Source organism: Humulus lupulus, chromosome 5, assembly GCF_963169125.1.
Source record: "Humulus lupulus chromosome 5, drHumLupu1.1, whole genome shotgun sequence".
Lineage (NCBI taxonomy): Eukaryota > Viridiplantae > Streptophyta > Magnoliopsida > Rosales > Cannabaceae > Humulus > Humulus lupulus.
In genome coordinates this window covers 238,431,745-238,451,640 of record NC_084797.1, presented here as the reverse complement: position 1 = coordinate 238,451,640, position 19,896 = coordinate 238,431,745, and the positions used below count along the sequence as shown (strand labels likewise).

The 19,896-nt window shown below is 33.0% G+C and overlaps 2 protein-coding genes across 2 annotated transcripts; one reads left to right on the top strand and one right to left on the bottom strand.

The window, feature by feature from the left end:
• The first annotated feature begins 522 nt into the window (after positions 1-522).
• LOC133834083 (endoglucanase-like) lies at positions 523-5,094 on the top strand. The gene is made up of 8 exons (XM_062263589.1): positions 523-853; positions 1,109-1,321; positions 2,031-2,231; positions 2,343-2,420; positions 2,612-2,764; positions 2,864-2,972; positions 3,449-3,615; positions 4,656-5,094. Exons 1-8 carry the CDS (start codon positions 620-622, stop codon positions 4,983-4,985), a joined length of 1,485 nt encoding a protein of 494 aa, XP_062119573.1. The 5' UTR covers positions 523-619; the 3' UTR covers positions 4,986-5,094.
• Positions 5,095-8,794: 3,700 nt separating this feature from the next.
• On the bottom strand, positions 8,795-10,286 carry LOC133778500 (probable WRKY transcription factor 27). Its single transcript, XM_062218445.1, has 2 exons — positions 9,808-10,286; positions 8,795-9,704 (listed from the first exon to the last, which is right to left on the bottom strand). Exons 1-2 carry the CDS (start codon positions 10,224-10,226, stop codon positions 9,023-9,025), a joined length of 1,101 nt encoding a protein of 366 aa, XP_062074429.1. The 5' UTR covers positions 10,227-10,286; the 3' UTR covers positions 8,795-9,022.
• Between the last annotated feature and the right edge of the window lie 9,610 nt (positions 10,287-19,896).

Here is a 19,896-nt window from a genome sequence, read left to right as displayed (position 1 = left end):
TCGTTTTTCTTTGTTGAAACGAAAATAAATTAAGTCCTCTGGTTTGGATGTTAGGGAAGAAAGAGCAAGAGTCAAAAAATGAATGAAATGCCACTCTAATTAGTGACCATTGTGAAAATATTGCATTGAAACTGCCAGGTCACACACAATGGGCTTGGAGATTAGTTTGAAAACGTGCTGAAGAAATTGATGTGGTGAAGATATCTTCAATTAGCTCAATGATAGCTATGAACATATTTGACTCAAAGCTCTTCATTCCTTGGAAATCAATTTTCTTGAATGGAAACTAGATTGGCTGCAAGAGGCAACACTTTTGTCACACCTCATATTATTGGAATATTTCTATGATTGTCCAATGTTGAGGTTAGGTTGAAGGTTCAAAACACATGCACTACCCTTGTCAAAATAAATAATAAATTTCAGATAATGAAAGAAAAAAATAGTTGAAATGAAGTTACTACACATGCCCCCAATTAATCACAACAATTACTTCTACTTCTATATATAGCAACCAGCTCAAAGAGGAGCTGTAAAACTTAATTAGTTTAGTCTTGGAGTATTATACATATCAACTAACTCAAAGAGGTACTATCTATAAGAAGTAGTTTAGAGTTGAAGTATGGTGCGATTTGGTGTTTTTTGGGGTGCTTTGGCATTTTTATGTGTCATGTTTGGTATCAAAGACAAAGGGCTAGCTTTTCAGGAAGTTTCCTCTGCTGCTGATTTTGACTATAAAGATGCCCTTGACAAGGCCATCTTGTTCTTCGAAGGGCAGCGCTCGGGGAAGTTGCCGGCGAGCCAGCGAATTACTTGGAGGGGAGACTCTGCCCTCTCAGATGGCCAGCCTGATGATGTACGTAAATGCATGCATGCCATTCATATGCCTCAAAACATGCTTGTTGAGCGGTTTACTTTTCATCTTTTTTAGCTGATTTGTGAGCTTAAGTCTCTTTAATAAGTTAACCATAGTAAGTAACATGTAGTTATAATATACTTACTAGGAACTAACCAAGGTAATTATTATACTTATGGTACTTTATGTGTAGTTAGATAAAATCACAAAAGGAAAAGATATAAGTTGACCTAAAAGGGTGTTTGAAATTGGCAGGTGAATTTGGAGGGAGGGTACTATGATGCTGGTGACAATGTGAAGTTTGGATGGCCTATGGCGTTTTCTGTCAGCTTATTGAGCTGGGCTGCTGTTGAGTACCAGGCTGAGATATCTTCTGCCAACCAACTGGATTATCTCCAAAGTGCAATCCGTTGGGGCACTGACTTCATTCTAAAAGCTCACACTTCACCCACCACTCTGTATACCCAGGTCTTTGGTCTTGTTACTCTTACTATTTTGATTTGAATCTGATTTGTTAGAGTAATCTTAATCTAGATGCATAACAATCCTGATGCGGAATAAATAGATTGTTATAAAATTTAGACGATCGAATATATGTAACTCCAGCTATTGCTATTGATAATCTCGATCTATAACTCTAGATCTACAAAAAAAAAAATAAATAAATTAGAACGAGTACACAGGCTTCCAAGCTCTCACTAACTCTTTTAGATGGAATTACTGAAAGACAGAGTAATAAGTAGCGAGTCAATTGACGGGTAACAAATAAAATTAGGTAACAAATTATGTTTACCATTAATTAGAATATTTTTCAATAAATAAAATATTGACTTTGATATATGAAATCAATTAATTGTAACAAATTGAATTTATATACCATATAAAAAAATATTCTAACATGATTTACATACTCACCGAGTAAATCACTTTGAGAAATGTGAGAGGACTAGAAACTAGTCATTACATAACCAAAAGACACTCAAAATTGATACTTAGTAACTTGTTGGGCTAGCTCTGAAAGATTTTTGAGACATTTATTGTACACTTCAGTTCTAATAAAGGCAGCCCAAAAGGCTAATGCCATAAATATCCTAACATTTATGTTACATTTATATGACTAATCATAGCATTTTTTTTAGTTCCTAGCTAGTTCGTACTTATGATTAATCCCACATAGGTAGGAGATGGAAATGCTGATCACCAATGTTGGGAGCGCCCTGAAGACATGGACACCTCGCGGTGGCTGTACAAAATCACTTCTGACTCTCCGGGGACTGAAGTGGCGGCCGAGGCTGCGGCCGCTCTTGCTGCCGCCTCAATTGTCTTTAAAGAGGTTGATTCTAATTACTCATCAAGGCTATTAAGCCAGTCTCAATCAGTAAGTGAGAAGATCTTAATTGTTAATTAATTTGTTATGTGCCTTTCACTATGTACCAAAATGGGAAAGCTTCAATTAAGATTTCAATGTGAACTGAGAGAGGTTTTACAGCTATTTGAATTTGCAGACAAATATAGAGGATCTTACCAAGGTTCTTGTCCTTTCTACTGCTCATACTCTGGCTATCAGGTAATATAATATAGGCAAATGCTCGACCAAAAATTTATTTTTATGTTTTATTAGAATGTGAAAAGTGGTCTAGAAGTAGAATAAAGTACATGGTAAGAAGTAAGAAGCATGAGGTTCTATCTCAAAACCAATTGGCAATGAGTGGAGTAACTGATGCACTTATAAATTAAATCACATAAATATTTTCATAGGACGAGCTGTTATGGGCAGCGATTTGGCTATACAAGGCAAGTGGGAATATCACTTACTTGAACTATGTTTTAAGCAACAAAGGGTGGAGCCAACCGGTGTCTGAATTTAGCTGGGACAACAAATTTGTAGGAGCTCAGACATTACTAGCCAAGGTAGGCCTATATATATATTACTCATTTATGATCATATATGTTACTCTCAGAAATATATATATATACAAAAATAATAAAACAGTTATATTCCATTTCCAGGAATTCTATGGAGGAAAGAAGGATTTGGAGAAGTACAAGAGTGATATTGAGTCGTTTGTTTGTGCTGTGATGCCAGGGAGTAGCTCTGTACAAATTAAAGCAACCCCAGGTAGAATTAATTACACATCTGACATAACAAATTAATATTAATTCATTTAAAAAGAATGATTTTCACTCTAAAAACGAGAATGAAGTGTATATTAAGAAGTTTGAGGTTTCATTTCAAAATTAATTACTGGTGAGTAGAGTAACTCATGTTTTTATAAATTGTTGAATATATCCATACACTTTCTATGTAGGATATTTTCTCTACCATTCCCTTAAGATGGTTTTTGCTCACTAATCTTGGACGGTTTTTTCTTTGGCTCATGATACCATGTTATAATGTTGAATAGTGGTCTAGAAGTAGAATGATGTGCATGGTAAGAAGCATGAGATTCCATCTCAAAATCAATTGGTGATGAATGAAGTGACCTATGCTAATATAAATTGTTGGATATAGCCCACACTTTTCATGTAGAATAATTTATTCCATTATTAAGGTTTTAAAAAATATATATATTTATTATATATTATATATGGCAGGTGGCCTATTGTATACAAGAGACAGCAGTAATTTGCAGTATGTGACAACCTCTAGCATGGTGTTTTTGATGTATTCCAACACATTAAACTCGACTCAAATCGGTGGAGTCCAATGTGGGTCAGCAAACTTCTCAGCCTCTCAAATCAGAGCCTTGGCAAAATCACAGGTTCACTTTTGCACCATCTTAATTCTTCATCTCAAATTTCAAAACAAAGAAATTAAAATCATATTATTTATTACCAAACCACAATTATCAAGACCTAAGAACTCTTAGGTATCAGTGGCCTAATATTAATTTTTTTAGAATTTTCCCTGCTTAATAAAAAATTAACAAGACCTAAGAACTCTTTGGTTGGTGTATTGAATAGAAAAATAATGAAAAATTTTCTCTACAATATATTCATTACAAGAACAGTCTTTGTTATTTCATAAAAAAAACAAAATAAGAAGATGAAAATTAGAAGAAGAAGAAGATGAAAAGATATTTTCTGCTGCAATATATTCATTGTAGACCAGACTTTATTTATTTTTTTATCAAAAATATAAATAAAAATAAAATAATAAATGCTAGGTATTATTAACAGAAAATTTAAGAGCATTTTTAGTTTTAGATGTGTCAAATTAAATGATGTGTCAATATTTAATTGACTGGGACAGGAATGAGACTGAAAAAATGGGACAGCAGATTTTTGTTCAATTGACAAGACCTAAGAACTCTTAAGTATCAGTGACCTAATATTAATTTTTTGAGAATTTCCCCTGCTTAATAAAAAATTATTATTTATTTAATTGATTTTATATTTTATTACATATATATATGTATATGCCTATTACAATAAATATTTTACTTTTATTTTTATTTTCATATAATACATACATTTATATATATTTTGAAATTATAATTTTGTTTTTAATATTTATATATTTATTTGTGTTGTAGTTTTAGTTTTTATTTTATATAACTCTATATTATTTTATTTTTACATAAGTAAGTCCTTAAATTAGTGTTTCTAAACCCAATAGAGATTAATTTCCTATTACCAAATCCAAACCCACTAGGGATTAGGCAGAACGAGGGAACAGGGGGCGGGGATGAGGACGGGGAAGGCATTTCTCACCCCGTTTTCATCTCGAGTATTAATTGTCAAAATCTAATATAAAAATAGACATTGAATTGCTCCTTATCATTCAGTGTTCTTTTTTCAGGTGGACTACATATTAGGAAAAAACCCCATGAATAGATCATACATGGTTGGATTTGGAAGCAAATATCCCACTCAACTACACCACAGAGGATCATCTATCCCCTCCTTGAGGGTTCACCCAACAAAGGTGGGTTGCAACGAAGGCCAAGCAATCTACTTCTCATCAACCAAACCAAATCCAAACACTCACGTGGGAGCTCTAGTTGGAGGCCCTAATTCTAGTGACCAATTCAGTGATGTGAGATCCGACTACTCCCACTTGGAGCCTACCACCTATATCAACGCTGCTTTTGTAGGTTCGGTGGCTGCTTTAATACCCCAAATCACCTAAAGAATCTTATTCTAATTTGGAGATGCCATCTCAAATATTTAACATTTTTTTATATATACATACAAAGAATAATATATATACTTGTGGTAGATGATATAGAAATGTCACTTAGGAAAATTGCATGTCCAATAAATAATAATGGTGCATGCAATTGGTTTAATCCCTTTTGAAGGTTAAAATAATCATGCTAAACATGATTATTTATGTGTAATGAAATTATGCATCAAAATATTACATTAACTGACGTAGAAAAAACAGTGAGTTTCGCCTGAAAATAAATTTAAATAGTTAAATGATGAAACTGTCACGTCAGCTGGTGTGATGTTATAGTGCATAATTTTGTTGCACATATCATTACTCTTAGATTTATTGTGTTGATGAATATGGAATTTTGGGAGAAACCAAACTAAAAGTAAATCATGCACACTTGTTTGTTTAGCTCAGCTTTAATTTTAATTTATACTTAATAGAAAATAAATTTAATTTTTGTTGTTGTTGTTATTATTTGAGTAATCTAGCTTCTAAATCACAAAAATATATTCTAATACAATTATTTATTCTGTTTTTATATAAAGATAAAATAAGATATATATTATTATTAAAAAAGATAAAAATAATAAATAAAAACTTTAAAAAAATTGATGGAGACGTACTTAATTATAATTTATCTAAATTTGAATAGATTTAAATAGTTTAAACACATGTCATTAAAAAGTTCAGATATATATTTATATAATTTTCCTATATATTTTTTATATAATAATCTAATTAAAGTCACAATAATATAATATATATACTTTAACTTTATACATAAATTCCAATATAACTAACACAAATCAAACTTAACCACTCATTACTAAACAGTTAACCTCAACGAAATTTAGGTTTTAATTTCAATAAACACAACTATATATGCAAAAGGGAGTCTGTTTTCTAATTCAAATGAAACAAAATATGAAAAATTATACCTGTAAATTTTTAAAAAATTTGAAAAATATGGAATTTTATAAAAATTATAAAAATAGAGATAATAGTTTGTTATAATTTTCTTTTTAGTCTGTAAATATTATTTACAAAATTTTAAAATATAGTTATAAACTTATAAATTTTAATTACAAATTTATAAATTTTTATTATAAAAAACTATATTATTACAAATTTGTAAACTTTGTTTAAAAAAAATCCTGTTTACGATTATGCCACTAAAATTAATGTTAGGTAGTTTTGTAAATTTCCGAAACATATATATAAAATTAATGTAAGGACAAAACTGCATAATTGATTTAACAGTATTATTTGGTAGCAATTTCACACAAAAACGTAACATTATTAATTATATTATTTGCAAATATATATTTTTCAAACCAACCAACTTTATAATAAAACAAAATAAATTAAAGCTAACGTTTTGATTTAATTTGGTTTATTTAGGTACGTTAGCCAATTTTCTAAGTTGGTTTATTTTGAATACCCTATGGACGAATTGGCCAGTCTAAAATAATCATTTAATTTTTTGACAAATAAAATAATAATCATTTAATTTTTTTGACAAATAAAATAATCGTTTAATTAGCACTATTTATATATTACCTTTATTAGATAATTTTTAAAAAGATGTGAATAAGTCTTGTCTTTGTGATCAGTAGCGTATGATATAGGGCGGCTATTTTTTTTCTCTCATTTTCTTAGATAATCTTTAAAAATAATTATACATTTGTATAGACAATAATTGTGCTTAAATATATTAAGCGTTTTCTTTTGGATTATTATTTTTTTTTTAAAAAGTAATTTTTTTTTTATATGGAAGGAAATTCTTCGCGTGTATCTAACAAATCCGTGTTACATTTAATTACTGAAGAAACTGAGGTCTTATTTCACACTAATTAAGTCATGAACTTAATTAATTAATTAAACCATGTATTTAATAAGTTGTAACTATCATTTAATAAGGCCATTAATTATCAATTTTCAAAGGGAAGTGTATAGAAGCCTCTAAGCTACAAACATGTTCATTAAATTTATGCAGCCTTTTTAGGGAGCATGTAATAGATATTGAAACTTTCTCCAACCCTAGGGTTCCAGATATATATTTATTATATTTATAGTTTATATTATATTTTAGGAGGATTTTATAGTAGGACTTTCAAAAATAGGCTTATCTGTGCAACTCTTTTGTATTTTCGATTTATGACCGTGTATATTATATTGTAGTTATTTAGAATATACTGTAAATTCTTAGAAAATTTTGAATAATTTACAATATCGAAAACTAGGTTCAAACATCTTATTTTTCATGCGCATAAAAAAATTAGTCACGTATGCAACAATCTGTTTTTAAACTAGTTTTCGGCATTGGAAATTATTTGGAATTTTCTGAAAATTTGCAGAATGCTCTAAATAACTATAATATACACGATCATAACAAAAATCGCGCCGAAAACTATTAACGAATTAAGAACACAAAAAAATCTTACCGATAAGACTCTTTTTGAAGCCAAAAATTTGATATAACTTATATATAAATATAACCAAATTTCCATATAAATATCCATCGTTTTCACTTGCAGTTGGGATGTTGGTTACCGCTGACAGTGCACTACATATAAAATAAGAGAATCTAAAATTATCAAATAAAAAAAAAACTATACCCCAAGTTGTCGATATATAATTGTATCAATTATTGAGAAGATGACGTTATTTTGATCCAATGCATGCATATAGTAACATCTCAAAATAAATATAAATGACTAAATCCAGAATTATTATTTTTTTGACACATTAATATGTATAGATATATATATCTCTTCTATATAATAAGTGTGTAGATAACGAAAATTTTTAGTTTTAACGGCTTTTTATTTTTTTAATGTTAACTTTAACAGAATATTTTTATATTTAACGGTAGTTTGTAAACACTTAAATTTAAATAAAATAAAATAAATAATTAAAAAAAATTATAATAGGATATTTTTGAGATATTTTAAAATGATAATTATTTAAAAATAATAAATAATTAAACAAATTAAAATATGATATTTTAAAGATATTTTACAATAATAATTATTTTAAAGTAATAAATAATGAAACAAATTAAAATATGATATTTTTAAGATATTTTACAATGATGATTATTTAAAAATAATAAAATCATATTTTTTATAACTTAAATAAAATTTAATTAAACTTAAACTCACTTAATATTATATTAAACATATAATATAAATTATTGTGAATTAGCAACAAATTATCTAACAAATATAAATAAAAACTAATAAAAATAAAATTTATAAATTTAATAAAAATAATTAATAAAACTAAACAAACGTGTTGTATGATGCTTGTATCTAGTATATAATATATATATATATATATATATATCTAAATGATATCGTGTAATGGACTTATCTACTAACCGAATGGATTAAGATAAAGTATTTATATAGCATAAGATTTGAATCTTAGAACTCAACATAATTAAAAAAATTCTGTGCGGTTACCGATCAAACTAAAACACATGTGAATATTTATTTATTTATACCTTTGTATATGCAAAGTATTTAATATATCAACTCTTTATAATTAACAAGCAAAATTCATATATATTAGTTCTTAACCTTGATTGAGTAGTGTTTACAATATGATAAAATCCTAATCAATAATTTATCTTTTAACTAATAAAACAAGATTTTGAACAGATTTTCGCTTATTAGTTACATTATTAAATTGTTAAAAGCAGCTAATATATAAATATAAATAATTAAAGAATAAAAGTAATAAATAAAACAAGTATATAATTGAATGGATAAAAGGAGTGATAATTACTTGCAAATTCTATTAATCTCTTTCTGCATATACAAATTGTGATTTTTACTTTACAAACCATGCATCTTTGTTTTGTCACTAATCAACCCAAAATTACATATATATTTATATATATATTGCAAAATAAAGAATCCAAAAAAGAAAAAAAAAAGTATGTCATAATCAAAATCTAACTATAGCTAAAACTAGTGTATGGTTGCTCTTTTTTGTACGAGTCAACAAGCTCCGGTCACGGTTGTGGAGTATTGATCACTGAACCAAGCATCCATAAAATTATGATCATGATCTGAAAACTCATAATCTAGATCAAACCCACCATTATAATCAAATATTTGATCTGACTTAGGATTAGAACCAGTAGTATTAGCACTCTGAACTTCATCATCAAGCTCCTCTAAACCCTTTTCCAAATCCTCCAAACTCGGAAACAAGTACTCGTTATTATTATCTCCAAACATAACATCCTCTTCTTCCTCACGATGAACACTAGTATTAACAGTAGTACTATTATCCGAGCTCATTATTATTTTTTGTTTATCTGAATCCGTACAGTCAAGAAGAGATTTATTATCCTCTAATGGGGTATTAAGATTATTATTATTTGATATCGTACCGACTGGGAACTTGCTTCGTGTGCTGCCGGCGAGAGAGTTGCGGCGCGTGGGATGCGCGTGGCTGTGATCGGAGGTGTAAGTGACGATGAAGATCTCTGGGTCCGAAGGGCTCCTCTCGACTTGTTTTCTGGCTAAGCAACCTTTTGAGCTACTGCACCTGTAATAGCTTCTTGGATATGGAGAACCCTTTATTGGTTTCTGACCATATTTTCTCCAAGCCCACTTATCCGAGTAAAGACCATCTTCCCTAACCTCTTTCACCACTCTTTTCTGCTGATTTTTTCTGCTTATACATAAAAAAAATCATGATTCAATACATATTAATGTACACCTATACCAATACATAATATCAGAAGCTTTAAATATATATACATATATATATATACCTCTTCTTATATTTAGGTGGAGCTGGTTGTTTTGCGGTTTGGACCATGGTCAGATTCTTCTGCGGTGGTTCTTGCTTGGGTTGTACAGTTGGAAGATCAGACGGCGGAAGATGAGAGTTCATGATCGGAGGTTTCAGATCAACGGGGTAGAAGGGCTTGTAGAGCTCTTCAAGCTCATCGAAAGGTGTTGTCGTTTCGAAAAGATGAGGGAAAGAATGGAAAAGGGAGAGGTGATTATCGTGATCACCATGATTATCATCGTCGTTTTCTTGACCGCTCAGAGGATTACCAACGAAGAACGATGTCGTTTGGTGAGTGTAGTTCATGGTATTATTAGTGGCCATGTTTGGAGATTCATAACAAATATTGTTACTGTTCCCTCCTGATCTGACCACAGCTAGCAAATCCCAGTCCTCCATTGAAATAGTGTTTGAAATCTCTATAAACAAAGATAATTCTGCTTATGAAGATATTAGACCAAAACTTTGTTTATATATATATATAAATACACACACTTGATTTGAAGGTTTTTTCGTTTTAAAATAAATCCAAACAAAGTCCCCAATTTGCACATACAATAACGAGTTGACTTTTAGCAAAAGTCAGAGGACGTGAACAAAAAAAACAAAAAGTGCACTCGCGGAGATATGTACTCGCTTGCACTCGCTGACAGCTGTCGTGTTGCTTAAGTTGCAAGTGTCTAGGCAAGTGGGTAAGCGAGTGTGGTTTAGTGTTTAAAGAGTTCGAGTGTGTAATTGAGTAGGGCTTGTTTGGACCAATAATTTGGAAATTTATGGATTGAATCTCCACGCTGTTGTAAACGTCGGCTCAGCCGCGTGATTGTTCTAATTCTTTGTATTGCTTTTCTTGGTCAAATGAATTTAATCTTTAATTATTTTCAAATGAATTTTTTTTTAATTAAGCTCCTATTATTAAACAAAATATCATTATTAAAGAAAAAAAATTGAACGTCTTTCTTCTTATAGCACATAATTTCTTTTCTTGGAGAGCAATTGGCGTAAAAAAATATTTAAGTTTTTCAAAATTAATTGTTTAATGCCTAAGTCTTGTTATACTTTCTTGACACCTCAACGTTTACGGCTCGATCAACGCATATGTGGCATCATGTGATTGGTCTAGGTATATTATTTTTATTTTTTATTGTAAAAATTCATTAAAAATATAATGAAAATTAAATTTCAAATAATTAAAGTTAAATTTTTTTAAAAACTAATGAACTAAAAAATGAATAAACTAAAGCCAGGAAAAGAAAAAACTTTAAACTTCTAAACTTTAAGTATTTTCGTACTAATATTAGTATTTCTTATATATATACAACTAATAAAATCTCAGATCAATGAGCAACATTTTCATCTTCATTTTTATTTTCATAATTGACGTATGAATATTTTCTTTTGTGCATGCATGTCATAATTAAGCTCGTGGGATTAAGATATTTTTTCAATTTCGACCATAGATTTCCCTTAATTTGTCACGTATATATATACATGTAAACAGGAGAATTCTCTTACAGGGTTTCACTTTAAGCCCTATCGGTGGGACTCTCAGTATTCTTGACCCGTGAATAGTTTTCAGCGCGATTTTTTTGTATGACCGTGTCTATTGTAGCTATTTAGAGCACTTGCAAATTTTCAGAAAATTCCGAATAGTTTACAGTAACGAAAACTAAGTTCAAACATGTTGTTGCACACGTGACTAATTTTTTTTATGCGCGTGGAAAATAATATGTATGAACCTAGTTTCGATACTGTAAACTATTTAGAATTTTCTGAAAATTTACTAGATGCTCTAAATAACTACAATATACACGGTTATAAAAAAATTATGCTGAAAACTGTTCGCGAGTCGAGAAATACTAAGAATCCCACCACTGATAAAACTTAAAATGAAGATCTATAAAAGAATTATCCTTAGTAAATATAGAACTAATGATTTGTTATATATATATATATATATATATAATATAGCTTCGTTTGGTCCCCTAATATTGTTCCCACCCTCAACTAGTAAGAGGATGATATAGCTTAGACCCCGTTCTTAACCCAACATATAGTGCCCTTTTTTTAAAAGTATGGGACTCGATTCGACCTTCATTAATAATTTTCTTCTCTGAGCCTGTGAAGTTTGCTTGCCTAATAAAACAAGTGAAGTTTGCGTATTTTAAAGCTGGAATAAGAGACTACGTGACAAAAATACAGCAGACACACTACACTATAGCTCTCTACAACAAGTTGCATCAAAAGAAATATATTATTATTATTATTATAAGGTTTAAAACTGTTCAGTTATAATAAAGACTTTATCCTTTTCTTGACTTCTTAATTAATTTCTCTCGTGTTGTTATCATTAAGTCAATTTGTCTAAATCCGGCACTTTTCACAGAGTGAACACGAAAACGCTGCGAAAACACACGAAATCTATCTCAGAGTCAAATGTGAAGAAAATAGCATTTCATTATTCAATATTACTAATAATAATACTTTGCAAGTTGTTGTGAACGTGTGTGGTACTTTATATCCTTATTAGAGGCAAACTAAGGATGACGAGGGGATGACGTCATCCAGAAAAATAATAATAATAATAAAAGATAATTATTAGCGGAAAATAATGATAATGATATCATATATATATTTTTTATATATATTTTAACAAAAAAAAAAGTGTATAATAATGTATTGTTACGTGAAATAAAGGGAAGTTAAGTTAGATCGAGGAATGGCCTTTTGGGACCGAAACGCCATAATATATATTTAAGTAGGTTCTTAGGTTTATAGGCTTTACCACGCGGAGTGGGCAAGAATTTTGCTATCCCAGTTTTGAAGGAGTCAAATATCGGTGGATTTCAAAATTTTGTTTATTTATTTATATATATATATTATATATTACTGTATGTGCACTATAATTATGTCACTTCATCTTCTCCTCCGTCATAGATATAAATCGGTGATACTTGGACATTTAAGATATTCAATTACTATTTTAATGTTAGATAACGATAATTTATAATATTTATTAAATTAAAATATATAAAATTTAAAATTAAATTACACCAATAGCATATCACATTTTTATGATATTGAGCTACTCTGTTAGTCTTTAGCAATACTCTTTAGATATATCATATCCTTATAATATAAACTAGACCCTAATATATATACTTCCACTCAAATTATTTTTTATGATATTAAACTCAATTCTAGAATTTTATTCATACACAATTTTATAGACATGACAAGGGACATGATAAATATATATTTTTATATAATAAGTGTGTAGATAACGGAAATTTTTGTTTTTAAAATTTTTTCATTTTTTTAATGTTAATTTTAACAAAATATTTTTATATTTAATAGAATATTTTTATATTTAATGTTAAATTGTAAAAACTTAAACTTAAATAAAATAAAATTAAAAATTAATATGATACTTTTTAGATATTTTACAATGATAATTATTTTATAATTTAAATAAAATTTAATTAAATTTAAACTCAGTTATTAAAATAATATCATATTAAACATATAATATAATTTATTGTCAATTAGTAACAAATTACTTTTTTTTTTTAAAAACTAGTAAGAAACTTAAATTTAAAATCCATATAATATTTAATATTACATTAAACATATAATATATAATATTTTGTTGTCACTCTCAAATTCAAAAATTAGAACAAAATAAATAAATTATTTAATTAAAATAAGATATTTATTTGAAATTTATATGACATTATTATAAATATAATAAAAATAATTAATTAATTCTATAAAGAAAACTAAGCAAGATTAATTGTATCTAGTATATATATAAATATATATACTCCACGATCGATCGATTATACATTATTAACAAAATCTACTCATTCTTAATTATTTTATATTATTCTACTAGTATAAATAGATGGGTGGTACCTATGAATGATTCTTTACTTTATTGAAAGCTAATGATAATAATTAACACTAGTAATATGAATTATATATTAATATAATGTATAACGTGTTATTAGTATAACTTTTGATAAATATACTTATTTTAAATAATAATAATATATTTCATCACTAGTAACCTATAATTTTATTTTAACACGACATAATTAAATACATATTTTTTCTATAATAAAAAGTGTGTAGATAATGAAATTTTTTTGTTGTAATGGTTTGTTTTGTTAATTTTAATGAAATATTCTAAATATTTAATGAAATATACATTTAAATCTAACTAAAAATATATATATTTATTAATTATATTAATATAAATTCAAATATTATAAAATATTATTATTATAATAATATTTAATATAAAACTACATATATAATAATTATATTAATATAAATTCAAATTCAAACGTTATATAATATTATTATTATAATAATATTAATACAAGACTAAATATTTAATAATTATATAAATTTAAATTTAAATGTTATAAATATTATTATGATAATCCTAATATTTACTAATTATATTAATATGAATTCAAATATTATAAAATATTATTAATACAAGACTATATATTTAATACTTATACTAATAAAAAAAAATTATAAAATATCATTATAATAATAATATATAATACATAATCTTAATTTTTATTTAAAATATTATCATTTATGTTTAAAAAGAGTATCATTTTGGTCCATATGTTTTGCCTGAATACTCAATCGACCCTTATGTTTTGTTAAACGACAAATTTGACCTTGTGTTTTGCAAAATGAAACCAAATGATATCCTGAACCCGATTTTGGTCAAACAATTTTTTAATATGACTAAAATACCCTTATATTTCTGAATTAATGAATTTATTAAATAATGAAAAATATATTTTAAAATAAAAAATGAAAAAAAAAACAAATATTTAATTTTATTTTTCTTTTCTCTGTCCTCTCTTCTCTTCCCCTTCCTTCTCAATCTTCTCATTTTCTTCTTTTCTGTTCTTCTTCTCCTTCTCATCCACGAACCCAGACCCAGCCCCAAGCCCCATCAGTGAACCTAGGTGCTCTGCCCCATCTAACTTGCACCTCTGCGCTTTCAAGTACCCCAAAGCAGAACCCATCAGTGAGCCCCAGCCCAGGCATCGTTCCAAGCTGCGCGCAACCAAGCGCACGAGACCCCTATGACCCTAGGCATCCGAGACAACCCAGGCGAGATTCAACCATCCCACGCGTGGCATCCCAGCCCAGCCGAGAGCCCCTGCCATCCCAGCCCAACCCACGCTAATTCTTCTTCTTCTATTATATAGATCTAGGGTCATCAATTTCCAGGGGAGATTGGGGGTTGTCAACTGGTGTGCTCGTTTCTTCAATTCGATTGACGGTGAGGAGTTGCTGGCTTGCTTTCAGAGATGGCTTATTATCCTCTTTGACTGAGCTGCAAACTTGCAGATCTGAAGCATCGATCAAGGGGCATGACGAAGCTGGGGAGAGAACTCAGATTGAATGGACACTAGTACAAAAAATGCATGGGAGATCGGTTAAAAAACGACCTATAAACAGTGACTTACTATGTCAAAACATGGTAGGTCGATTGGCGACTAACTGACCTATGGTGTAGCACACGGTAGGCCAATTCGATAACAGACCTATGGTGTCACACACAGTAGGTCGATTATCGAACCGACATAAGGCCTAACACACGGTAGGTCGATTATAACCGACCTATGGTGTTTTGTATCACAAGTGAGTTTTACAACTTACTTGTGGTGTTATTATTTATATATATATATATTATATGCATATTTATCCCCAAAAAAATATTGTTTTTATACAAAACGTCCGTAACATTGTTAATTACAATAATATGACTAAATTTGAACTAATTATCTAAAATAATGAGTCATATGAGCACTATTAAAATCGAGCACCAAATAGAATAAAACTAATATCAAAATTACTAAAGTCACAAATAAAAAAATACACTTAATATAACTGTTTACCAAGTTTTTCAGAAACTAGAATTATAAAAGATAAGAGAGCTTAAAAGAAAGGATTTAGGAAATGCAAACAAGGTTTTTACGTGGTTGGGGCGTTAATGAGCCTTAGTCCACGAGTCAGCTGTATTAGAGCTTAGAGAGCTTTTGACAATGGAGTTTTCCGCAAGTTTTAGCAGAGTAATTGCTTACAAGAAAAAACTAGGATCCCCTCGTCAATGCACCATTATTCATATTTATAGGCAAGCGAGTGCACTGGGCTTGGGTCGAGCTAGTCTGGGCCCAATAAGGGTGTAAATATTATTTGCTCTCTGATGGAGGCTCAATACAAATGATTGAAATATAAAACATAAATTAACCAAGGCCCATTGGGCCAGCCCAAACACGGTCGCATTATAAGACTTGCGATAAACTGGTGTTTCAGTCTGGTTGTCATGGGCTACGAGGTAGATTCGGGGGACAAGATCAGTCAGTGTAGTGGTGGCGTAGTTCTGAACCAACGGCGTACATTCCCGAGGCAACCTCCTCTGCAGGTTACTTATGGGGACATAGCTCCACGCTTCCTGGGATGACGTCAGTATTGGGGATACTTCACCACGCCAAACTCGGCCAACCGACCCAGGTCTGTTTACCAACATCCCCCTCTATTTACCAGGGTCCCGGTCCGTTTACCAGGACCCGGGTTCATCCTCAGCTATCCCAGCCTAATCTTGGACTTGGGAGCCGCGACCTCTTTTACCGCATCCCAGGAGACATTCCGGTACGCGGTCCCGGGTTTATAAAACCTGCCCCGGCGATGGTCCCGACTTACACTCCTGGATGCCCTTTGGGCCTTGCCGAGACTTGGGCTGCCAATATTCATTTTCTTTTCGTCTAATGGGCCCGATCTGGGCTTTAACTCCTTGGAAGGCGGCCCATGGATTAGAGTGTGGATCCGTACATTTTGGAAGAAACGGGGATAACAATTACCCCCCAAGCTTTCATCTGTGCTTGCGCGGTGAAGGCTTGTTACCTTCCCGGCTCAGCTCCCTATCCGTTTACTAGGGTTCGAGTTTGTTTACCAGAACCCCGATTCATTTACTTCAGGGCCGTTGGGAGGCCTCATGTTCACTCAGCTTCATTATGATGTGCATACGTGTCCTCTTGTGACTGGCACATTTATGGAACTTGAAACGGAAAGGTCATAAGACATTTTATTGGTTGTCGTGTTGGCAATCATTCGTCTGTGCGACTTCCGAAGCATCCCATCCGCACGGACAGCCCTTTTATTACCTCTGCATCGAAGGGGACCGTTGAATGGGATGACCTTTGAGATGCTCTTCCTCTGGGCCGTTGGATCAGGGTTGTGCGGATCGCACCCTTGGGTAACCGTGACCCAGTATATGAGGAGGCCCATTAATGTCCCTGCACGATCCAAGACCATCTAATGGGTGGAATCGTGTCGAACCGTTAGATCAAAACAGTCTTCTGGTTCTTATAAATAACCTCGAATTCTCATTTGACATCTTTACATTCTCATAAAAAAAAAAGCTTAAAAGACCTTTTATGTCCGAGCTCGCCGACGACATTCACCATCATCTACTTCGTCTTCGCCGCCATTTATTTCCGACGTCCCTGATCTCCGCACCTTTGCCTGAGCAGATGACCTCGGCCTGTCCAATAGACGAGCTTTTGAGCCGCCTTCATCTGTTTAAGACCGCGATTTTGCCGTCACTGTCGTCGGAAATACACCATTTTTCACGACCAGACATTTCCAGTAAGTTTTCCTAACTTTTGCTTTTATTTTCTTGCGTGTGCCATATCATCAAAATTGTCTGTTTAGGCTGTTAGAGCTCGCCTCTGTTTAGGCTGGCTCTGGGTGCATTAGAATAGGTTAGGAACAAATTGTCCGGACTGTCCCGGATCTCCTCAGGTTCAGGTGGTTCCCGGACAAGCGGCAATAGGCCGGCTTAGGAGAACTTCAGCTAGATCCCTTCTAATTTGTTCTCGATCAGGGTTCCGCAGTTCCTTGGTGATCCCGAACCTGATCCGGAGGGGACTCTTCCAAGCAGTTCTTAGGAGAGCCCTCGTGCCTTAACCAACATTCTTGGGTTTTAGTGCTGACTGCTTGGTTGTTTATTTTGTTCTGTTTTGCTCCCAGATCATCAGCCATGACTTCCGGCGTTACCCTCCATTCAGAAGAACATGTTCAAACAACCTATTTCACTCTATTAGGACACAAGGCTTCTAGTGCCAACAGATGGGAGATGGACGGGGTGCAGAACCTGTTCTGAAATTATCGGATGATGTATGCCCTAGAGAAGCATTTGGGCGTGGAGTCGACTCCTAGACTGTTCTATAACCACCTGTCCTGAAAAAAAGATAAAGCTCACACCGGCATGGGCGAATTCGGGGTCTGGAGCGCAAGCCACATCAGTGTGGGATCCACTCTCCCGCTTCATGATTACTTCGCGCAATTCCTCAAGTTCTTGGGGATTGCACCGTTCCAGCTCTTGCCTCAAGCATACCGATTGTTTGCGGGATGGCGCATCTTTTGCATAACGAAGCAAATCCCAGACCCGACTCTTGCAGAGGTGTTGTACTTCTATAAGCTATAGTCGCAGCTTAATGCTAAGGACAAGAGCTTGGACGACTTCTACAGACTAAAGCCTCGTGGCAACTACGCTGCCCCCACTAGCTCCTAGAAGCACCCCCCGGATGTCAAACACTACTGGTTCATGACATCCGGGGTCCTTGTGGATAAGAATCCCACATTGATGATGTATTTCCATCGAGTGGGTGAGTAGCTTCTTGTTTCCTAGTTTCTTTCTCGTTTTCACTTTTTATTCCTCATTCTCAATATATTGCCCTGGATGGCAGGACCCTATGCCCAGACTCCCCTCACCCAGTTTATCCTAGACCGGAAGAAGTTCTACTCCACGCTAAGCGTAGAGGATTTGGATGTAGGGGCTACGTCAACACCAAAAACCTCCGAGTGATCAAGATGTTGGATGCCAACCAAACGATCAGGGCCCCCAGCCTTCGGGGGATACAATGCGAGAAACACACAGCCTTGAAGGAGGAGCTGGCCCTTGAGCACATCAAGGTTGTGAAGGCCACGACCCTGGCAGACACGGCCAAAAGGAAGCGGGACCAGACTCAGCAGAAGGAGAGTGCCACCTCTGAGGATCTGGAAACCCTCTTCGATAAGGCCCAACCGAACACGGGGATCCCCCGTGCTAATGTATCAGGCTGAGGTAATTCACCTTTGCTATTGATTTATGCTCCCCGTGTTGGGGACTTAGTTAGGGATAGACTAGCTTATCGAGGCCCCCTGTTCGAGGCTGATGGAGAAATGAGACCTTCGTCTCCCATCACTGTAGATCCGGAAACTCTCATGTACTCGTCCAGGTTCCTTCAATATGGGAACTTCCTATACCCGGATGACATGGGAGATCGAGTCCATTCCTTCGCCTTAGGAGAATTAAGTTGAGTCTGAGTTCTAGATAAGGGTTCGTCCCGGAGTACTTTTAGCCTTGTTTTTACTCATTTTCTAAACTTGTTTATTTTTCTAATTCCCTTTTTGTTTGTCTATTTCATAAGATTGCAACATGTCCAACCCCGTGGAGAAAATGAAACAGGCTCTTGAAGCCTGGGCTGCCAAGGCTAGGGCTTTGGCCAAAAAAACTGCTAAAGGTGTGCCTAAGCTGAAAGCTCTGGACGTGATCCTTGGGAGCTCGGTGATGGAGCCTAACTCCATTGAGGAGGCCTCAGCCGCGGTCCCGATCATGACAGTTCGTCCTGAAACTATCCCAGCTCTCTCTACTCATCCTCCGGTAATTGACCTAGAGCGAGAACCGCTGGTGAGTTGGGGTTCCGGGAAGAGAACTGCGGACTTAGGCGCGGGTGAGGCCGCGAAAGGGGCGAAGATGGCCAAGACCAAAGATGCTGGCTTGGCCAAGGATTCCTCCGGGGAAAGTAAACTTGTCACCCAGGAGCTTCCAGAAGTGCCCGCGCTTCCCATCCATCTGGCTTTGCCTGAAGAGGGATAGGCGATCATGCAGGAGGAACGGTCCAAAATGGTGTCTCGGACATAGGAGCATGGTCGGGAGAAAAGGGAGGAGGTCTATCGGGCCTTGACGATCCATCGTAAGGTCGAGTTT

Excerpts from the sequence above, each read along its gene's own strand:
- LOC133834083 (XM_062263589.1), top strand. The coding sequence starts at position 620 with ATGGTGCGATTTGGTGTTTTTTGGGGTGCTTTGGCATTTTTATGTGTC. Across the intron at positions 2,421-2,611 it reads GCTCATACTCTGGCTATCAG|GACGAGCTGTTATGGGCAGC; the intron begins GTAATATAATAT and ends ATATTTTCATAG. Across the intron at positions 2,973-3,448 it reads ACAAATTAAAGCAACCCCAG|GTGGCCTATTGTATACAAGA; the intron begins GTAGAATTAATT and ends TATATATGGCAG.
- LOC133778500 (XM_062218445.1), bottom strand. The coding sequence starts at position 10,226 with ATGGAGGACTGGGATTTGCTAGCTGTGGTCAGATCAGGAGGGAACAGT. Across the intron at positions 9,705-9,807 it reads CCACCTAAATATAAGAAGAG|AAAAAATCAGCAGAAAAGAG; the intron begins GTATATATATAT and ends ATGTATAAGCAG.